At 41.6% G+C, this 9,102-nt stretch overlaps 1 protein-coding gene across 1 annotated transcript; it reads left to right on the top strand.

Annotated features, from left to right (window-relative positions):
- Positions 1-179: 179 nt before the first annotated feature.
- Positions 180-5,838, top strand: LOC308147301 (volume-regulated anion channel subunit LRRC8E; the record flags this gene model as incomplete). Its single annotated transcript, XM_080519408.1, has 2 exons — positions 180-320; positions 2,305-5,838. The coding sequence occupies 2 exons, from the start codon at positions 180-182 to the stop codon at positions 4,591-4,593; spliced, it is 2,430 nt and encodes an 809-aa protein (XP_080375534.1). The 3' UTR covers positions 4,594-5,838.
- Between the last annotated feature and the right edge of the window lie 3,264 nt (positions 5,839-9,102).

Below are 9,102 nucleotides of genomic sequence, written 5' to 3'. Positions count from 1 at the left end.
ACTCACTGTATTTACAAAGAAATCAGTATTATTTTTTCAGAATACGCAGATTATAATGTGTGTGTGTCGTGTAACTTTAAAGCTCTTGTCAGGAGATCCCTGTGAGACGGCGCGGCGTTGAAATCGTCAGTGTTTTAAAGCCACTCTTTTCTTCCTCCCGTGTGCAGCAAGCAGCCAGAATGATCCCGGTGGGGGAATTCAGAAACTTCGCCACAGAGCAGAGGGAGAAGTACCGGGTCCTCAAGCCATGGTGGGATGTTTTCACAGAGTACCTGTGCATTGCTATGCTCATGCTCGGAGTCTTTGGCTGCACCTTGCAGGTGAGGCGTGTACAGACCAGCCCCTCCGCGATCATAAGTTTGGTCGAAAGACATCCTTAACACGTTATTGTATTCATCTCTACTGTCAGATGTCAGGGCTGACTTGATGGAGTTTTGTTTTATTCCCACGCCTCCTCTCCTCCCACTTCCTATAAGTCAGACCAAAAACAGAGGCGGTATTACTGAACTACCTCGCGTCCTCTGACCCACTTACTGCTCATCCAGATCACTAACATCCTGCTTAATGTGTCTCCCTCTACCTGATTATCATTTCTGTGTCATATTAAAATAGCACGGAAGAAAAGAAAATGACTCGATGTGCAATCAGCGATAATGATCTTCTTATTCTCCTACTTGGTTGCTTCTAGAGCAGCACCCTGCAAACAGAACTGGGCACACTTAAGTGTTGCTGTGAACACATCTCTGGTGAGTTAGCATGCAGCACAAAAGAAGAACATCTGATATTGTTTTAAAGATGTTCAAGCAACAACATTAGCCCATTAATGCCAACTAGCCTAACTGTAGAGACATGGGGGGGGATGAGTAAGCTGGACCTTAAAAGCCCATGAACGTTTTTTGAAGGCACGTCAGCATTTCCTGAATCAAGAGTGTGGCTGATTAAAAACCTACACAGCACAGGACTCGAACCAGGAACATTCTCACTGTGAGCCGACCATGTTAACCGCTACGTCCAACGCAGCCTTGGAAGAAATACGTCTGTTTCACATGTGTTAATTTGGCCTTTATTTTCAAAATAACAGCATGAGTTTCTTGGCTTCATGCATCGGCGAAAATTTCCTTCAGAAATAAATAATTGTTGACTTCAATATTTCTAAGTAATATTTTTCTCTTTATGCTGTATGTGGTCATCAGAAGGCGAGTTCAGCTGCTCCTAATCTTCAAAGCATTACCTTTAACTGTTAACCCAGTTATCAAAAGTTCTTGAACAAACTGATAGAAAGAAAAAAGTTTGTGAAACACTTTGGTGTGATATATCTGGCTGATGACCTCAAAACAATAAAATAAAGTCAAATTGATATTTTCCTTGTAAATAAGGAGAAAGGCCATGAGCTATAAACACCCCCCCCCCAAAAAAAAAAAATCACATCAATTTAAGGAAATTATCAGTGCAATATACCATGAAACAGTCTTTGCATGGCAGCAAATAAAGCAACACGACTTTCCTTTTATATGCAAGTCTTATTTCACTGCGTTTTTATATTTTTTTGTAGCACAAGTAACAAGAACATATTCTGTGTTTAGGATTCACTGAAAGATCATGAGAACAGCTGGAATAAAGCCCTTAAAGTCTCTGATATTTTCACCAAGAAAGAGACACAGAGAGACGAGACAAGTGGGCCTGGTTGATTCAATAGCTTGAATAAAGTCTGCATGACCTACAAGCACCAAAATACAACCGCTCCAAAAATAAAGAACCACAAACAAAGCAAATCTGTTACCCTGATCTGGTCCTATAGGATCAAATACTCTACAGTTGAATCCCAAGACAAAGCTTGAATACGTTTGAGCAAGTCAGTTGGCCAAACGTTGGAAATAAATACAATAAGTATATTTGAGATTTAGACCTTCATTGACGTATTGCCAGATACAAGCATCTGACAATGACACTGATCAGTTTGTGTCCAATCAAACAGGAAATGAATCTTTGCTCTCCTCTGATTGTCTACGGCAGATCGGACTTCACTCCTCAGAAACTTACAAGTGTCGCTTGTTTACAGTATTTATGCGTCGTACTACATATATCTGTTGCTCAGTTTTCCACAGCACCTGTATTTTATTAAAACTATCAAAGCTGATTGAACAATTGTGCATTTGGATGCACAAGGAGGAATCAGGCGCGTCTCCTCCATGTTGGAGGACATGCATTCTATGATTCTGTGATACAAACTAACATTACAGAGTTCTTTTGGATTCCCAAAAAAATTTATTCTCAAATTTTCTTCCTTATTTCATTTGTCCACAGCTCACCCAAGACAAGATTTCGTGCGTGCCAAGCCCGTTCACCAGCCCCACACCTGAAGCAATCGACTGCAGCCACATCCGCAACTACAGGGTTAATGAGACGGGGCAGCACTCGCTCGCCACCCCTGTGAGCCCCCTCATCCGGGAGGTCTCGGGCCGCAAAAACAACCTGGACATTCACCAGTATGTGTTCGTCAACCACTATTGCTACGAGAGGTTCGTCCACTGGTTTGCAAAGTTCTTCCCGTACCTCGTTGTGATCCACACCATGATCTTCATGGTGGCGAGCAGCTTCTGGTTCAAGTTCCCGGGGACTTCTTCTAAAATTGACCTGTTTGTCACCATTCTGGGGAAGTGTTTCGACTCGCCCTGGACCACCAGGGCCCTGAGTGAGGTTTCTGAGGAGAGAGGGGAGGAGAAGCTGGTGAGTTTGCGGAGAAACACCATATCAAAGGATCCCGCCGAAAGGCGAGCGAACGAGGAGGAGACGGTGGGGCTCCTCCGCTCCTCCTCTGTCAAGTCGAACCCAGAAAAGAAAAGCTTGGAGCCTCAGTCTTCACCTTCGGTACTGGATAAGAAGGAAGGGGAGCAGGCCAAAGCTCTTTTTGAAAAAGTCAAGAAGTTTCGGACTCACGTGGAGGAAGCAAGCATCTTGCATCGCATGTATGTCTTACAAACGTCACTCAAAGTCTTCAAGTTCATAGTAATTATGATTTATACTGCATTTCTGGTACAACACATTGAGATAGTGGTGCGCTGCTATGTCCCGCCTGATATCACTGGTTATGATATCTATTGCTGCAACCACAATAGAGCTAATCTCTTCTCCAAGCTTGCGTACTGCTATATCTGCTTTGTGGGAGTATACGGACTTCTGTGCATCTACACCCTTTACTGGCTGTTTCATCGACCGCTGAAGGTGTACTCCTTCGATCAAGTCCGACTGGAGACCGGCATAAACGACATACCGGATGTAAAGAACGATTTTGCATTCCTCTTTCACCTTGTGGACCAATATGATGCTCTTTATTCGAAGAGATTTGCTGTCTTCCTTTCGGAAGTCAGTGAAAGCCGCCTCCATCAGCTTAATCTCAACCACGAATGGACCGCCAAAAAGCTGCGCAGCCATCTGGCGAAGAACTCCAGTAACCGACTGGAGCTGCACCTATTAATGTTGCCAGGACTTCCTGATACGGTCTTTGACATTGCTGAAGTGGAATCTCTCAAACTAGAACAAGTTAATAATGTAACCATCCCACCGAGTGTAGCAAAGTTGAGCGCTCTTCAGGAGTTATCTCTGGTCTACTGCTCTGCCAAGCTCCAGCTGCCTGCGCTGAACCATCTCAAGCAAAGATTAAAGGTTTTACGGGTCGATTTTGAAAATGTGGAGGACTTGCCGGTGTGGATGTACACTTTAAATAGCCTCGAGGAGTTGCACCTGAACGGCCCCCTAGCCAATGAGGTGTCCAAAAGTGGCAGCCTGGACTCTCTCCGGGAACTGCGAGCATTGAGGGTCCTCACTCTCTGCTCTAATCTTGCAAAGATCCCACCCTCCTTAGCAGATGTTGCATTACAACTGCAGCGATTGCACATCTACAATGATGGAGTCAAGCTCCAAGCCTTTAGCATCCTGAAGAAGTTAATCAATCTGTCTTCACTGGAGGTCGTGGGCTGCGGTTTGGAACGTATCCCAAGTGCCGTGTTCAGCCTGAACAGTCTGCAGGAGTTGGACCTGAAGGACAACAAACTGAGCACCGTAGAGGAGATCCTGAGCCTGCAGCACTGCCAGCGTTTAGTGACACTCCGACTGTGGCACAACAAAATCACTTACATCCCCGATCACATCAGTAAGCTGCACACACTGGAGACACTGGACATCAGCTGGAACAAGATACGGAAGCTCCCCTCTCGGCTGTTCTACTGCACCAAACTGAGGCACCTCGACGTCTCTCACAATCAGATCACCCATCTCCCTTCGGAAATCAGCATCCTGCAGGGCCTTCAGTTCTTTTCCGCAGCATTCAACTCCATAGAAGCTCTGCCAGAGGAGCTGTTCTCATGTAAAAGGCTAAAAACCCTGGTGCTCAGTAACAACCGCTTGTCACATATTAGCTCCAGAGTGGCCAGTCTGGTCCAGCTGGTTCGACTGGATATTAAAGGCAATCCCCTGGAGTCGCTCCCTGTGGAGATAGCGGACTGTCCCCTGCTGACTCGCAGTGGATTGATAGTGGAGGACAGCTTGCTGGATCTGCTGCCGTCAGATGTACAAAACGACTTGGCTCAAGCCTGAGTTGGTCCAGTGGACACTTGTCATGAGAGTGCCTTACATCGGCGTCGCGTGGTGACTGAAAGTGAAATATTAACCCAGGAAAACCTGATGCAATATTATCTGTGTTACTCAGTGCTATAAACTCACACTGAAAAAAGGGTTTTTTTCTTTCCACAGATGATTAAAAAAAGATCTAAGAGGTTTATTGTACATCACAATGAAGGTTCTTGGGAGGTAATTCTACTTTTTTCACCATTAAGCGCCCACTTGAATGCCAAAACAAGGTTCCTCTATTTTTGTGAGGAACTGCGTTACCATGACATTGGGTGGACCAACACATGTTTTATCACTGAAAGGGACATTGAGTCAGTTGGTAATACAGTATATCAAAATAGCATTAGTTTAGCGTTGGTTTAGAGATTACCAATCCTGGTGAGATTTTTGTTTTGTTTCATTTTGTTTTGTTTTTTGAAATAGAATCTACTAAACTCTCACAGACAACAGGATAACCAAACTTACCTGTGGTGACAAATGTCCTGAAATGTATTTTGAGATTTTAGATAGAAAAATGATTTGTACATAAATGTGCATATTTTAATCTTTTTTTATTGATGTGTTAATTTCTGGATTGTGAATACAGAACTGTTGCCACAGAACTTTTTTTGGTAAATTCCAAAGGCATCTCGAAAGTTTTGGTCAGATTCCCATGAGCATTAGCACGATACAAAAATCATCTTCCAATGTTACCAGCATTTTTACTCAGACTCAAGTTTTGTTTACTGGCCATTTTGTGCTGTTTCTCCTGTTGAGCAGGTTGATAGTGCACGAAGAAGTGTTTCCCACGGTGTGGTGGCTCATGTTGCTCCCTTTCAGGCTCCAGCCGAGACGAGGTGGGAGAGAAAAGCCTTTTCATAGCTGCATAAAAGCTGCTCATCTCCCTGTTTACGTTTTCACTCCAACAAGACTTGCCTACATTCATCGGCTTATGAAACAGACAAAAGTAAACTGACAATGTTTAGTGTGCAAAACAGGATAACGTATTTAATCGTCTGCTATGAGAAAACAAAAAAACTGTTTTGTCTGGTTCAGGCCCAGCTTCTTCTTTTTTTTTTTTTTTTCGGAACAAGTTACTGACTTTTCTAAAGTGGACCATGCATTTTTTTGCTCTGTTTTCTGTTCATTTCCAAGCAGATTTCAACGTTTAAAAAAAAAGGTGGGGGGCCATGGAGGGGTTGTATAGGAGACTTGAAAAAGACACAATTTCAATAACTGGAATTAATAAACATAAATTCTCAAAACAATTGTATTTTCTTGTGTTGGATGCTATTTATATGTTTGAAATGATAAGCAAAAAAAATAAAAAAATGTAAGAAATAAGCTCATTTTAACAGGATTCACTTTACCTAACAAACTCATACTTTCAACATTCTTTTGCACTTGACGTGACGGTTTTGGTCTTGAACTCATAAGCTGAACTCCTCTGCAACTCATTCCAGCATTCAGTTGGAGCTGCAGTGTCGTCGTGTCCAGACCTGCAGCAGATTCTGTCTGTCAGTAAACAAACACGCCTCCGTACTATTCAAGCACACACTGAAGGATCCTCATGTCAAAAACTTAATTTTCATAAGAATTTAACTTTTAGAATAAGAGGAAATAATTTGCATGGCAGGAATTAAAGCCAGACTTCTGATACTTGGTTAATCATTTTCTTGTTCCGTGCCTTCGGAGTCAAGATGGCAGTTAAATGTTTCCCCTGTGCTGAATAGCAAAATGTTACCTGCTCAAGACAGTTGCTTTCAGAGGCCATAGTCCACCACCAGACCTGCTTGTCCAAATGTCATATTTATGTTTGGAAAATGAAATCATCAAGTGTCTAGCTGTCATGGTATTGTGGGGGGAAAAAAACAAAACATTAGCTTGCACTTCCTGTGATTCAGTTAAACCTGGTGAAATAAGTAAAAAAAAGACTTCAATAACCAGATTATGTCACTTTTAATAATATCATTAATACTTACTTTGTCCATTGTTTTGGAATTGTTCACTGTTTAGTAAAAAAAAAAAAAAGATCAGCAAAATAATGTTTTTAAAAACATACATAATATCTTGTTCTGTTTGATTAATTAAAAATCCAGGCCTCATTTGGCTACTGGATAACCTTTTTGATAGATGAACATCTGTAAAAATGTCTTAAGTGATTCACAGAATGATGACACTTCTGCATCATAACCTATTTATTGAAGTTCAAACTGGGAGGTAATGACATATCAAAGGATATTTTATTGTAAGCATGTAGCAACCTAACTTATATAAAATATGACCTGTATTATTTAAAAGCTGCAACAAAAGAAATGTAATAACAAAACAAAGCTATAAAAGGGATTATTTAAACTTTACATGACTGAAACTGGCAAGAACCAAACTACTAAGTTGACTGAGTGAGACCAGGGATCCAGACAGATAACAGAAATGGACTGACGATGGTAGAATGGCAGATTCAAGACTTTTATCCACAGGAAGATAGGAAACCAGAAGCAGGTGTGACATGATGGGTGGTGTGAATCACCATGAGGGAGGAGCCCAAGCCCACAGGCGCACACTGGGTAATAGGAGAAGGAGAGACAGGTGACACACGGTGATCAGACAGAAACAAGACTGATCGGAAAAGTACTGACACAAGCGGAAGTGAAGTTCACATAATGCACAAAAATAAAACAACGAAAAGGATGTGTGGATTAGACAATCTGAAAGGAACACGAGCAGGGAATAAACATGAAAAATAATGGCAAATGGGACATTTAGAAAGTGAGTTCATTAAATGTCATAAAGATATAATATTGACCATCTGTGTTATCTCTTAACTCACTAACAAATGAAGCCAAAGAAACATATGTCCAGTTTTTGTTCTTAAAGGAGAGAATCTAGTGATCTACATCTAGAATCTGCTCAAGTTTAAACACTATTCATGACTGTTATAAAATGCTTCCAGCAAATGGGGTTGTTTTTTTTTTAAACTGATACAATTAAACTATTAGTAAAGTGATATTGTCGTGTCGTGCATGACTGTAGTCAGATGGGTGTGTTCAACACTCTGACTTCTCTTTTTGTTGACAGGAACCAAACATTTAGAGTGAAAAACTTTATGAGACGATGATTTCCCTCCTGTGTTTTCATCCTCATCCGTCAACACTGAGTGAGGACGCTCATTGTTCCTGTGTGCTCCTGTCTCGCCGCCGTTGAACTCCCAACCCGCAGAGCAAACCTACTCCAACCGAGATCTTTCAGGAACTACTTCCACAGGCAGCGGCACACCCACAGTGAAGTCACTGAGCTCGACCTCGCGGTGGGGCCTTTGTCGCCAGCGCAGATTGGAGACGGATGGAATTTGTAAGAAAAACAAAACATTTGTCTTCAATGTAAACTGTCGTCGCAAAAGATAAAGAAGCAGAATCCAGAACGGATAACTCAATGCACAAGACAGTATAGAAAAAATATGGGTGGGAAAAGTAAAATATTTTTTATTATTTGTCAAACTGTACTAGTTCATTAAGTGCTTTCACGCAATCATGGCTGAAAACAAAGTGCTGATCCAAAGATTAAAAAAAATGTAATAGACATTGCCAAAAAAGAAAATACTTGAGTGTATGTGAGTGAAAACAGAATAACTATTGTTATTATCCTGCATTCAAAGTTTAAAAAGCTATTTTCAAACATTTTTGGTAGCATAAGTGAGAAAATAATAACAGCATGTTTTAGATTGATCTATAGTCATTTAAGATGTGAATATTTATCCAAGTTACAGTAGAAATGATGCCAATGATAGACATATTTAGTTTAACTTTTGTAACCAGGTGAGGTTAGAGATTGCGATGCTTTCCATTGGGAAATTGTGAGAAGGGCTCTGGGTGGAATCAGGACTGGAGAGATTTTACCTGGAAAACATTGTATGGATGTCGAGGAGCCTGGGCTTCTTCACCACCAGGCCAACATGTGGACTCAGCAGGAAAGAGGACGGTGTGATGGATTAATTGGTGTCAAATTTGTATATACAGTATTTCCTGACAGTGAAATCCAGAACTCGTCAGCTACAAATCCTTTAAAACTGCATCACATGAGCTTCAACTGCTGCTGGCTATAACTCAAAATGGACATTTATGTTTTAAGAGCTCGGAAAATGTTCAAATGTCTCTCAATCAACAAGCTGACATTGTGAGACATGAATACCACGCTAATATCCACCATCTTTCTGTGACATCATCCACCTCCACACTGAACAATGCAGCACAGTAGCCGAACTGTATCTCCGTTCTTGACAGGGGAAGTTGGCCGGCGGAGCACAAGAAGACAAAATAGTCATTGTGCCATGAGAGCCAGAGGATAAAAAAGCATCAGCAAACTGTGTCACCGTTACCTACGGGCCACCGCAAACAGAGCCCTCATTCAGTTTCAGTTAATGTGCTGCTATCTGTTTGACCTTTGAGAGGGTTTTTTATTGTTCTCTGCATTCCAGCACGACAATGAATCACCTGAAGG

The sequence above is a fragment of the Blennius ocellaris genome, assembly GCF_963422515.1.
Source record: "Blennius ocellaris genome assembly, chromosome: 3".
Classification (NCBI taxonomy): domain Eukaryota; kingdom Metazoa; phylum Chordata; class Actinopteri; order Blenniiformes; family Blenniidae; genus Blennius; species Blennius ocellaris.
Note: the sequence above shows the minus strand (reverse complement) of the source record. Positions and strands in the feature narration are given on the sequence as shown.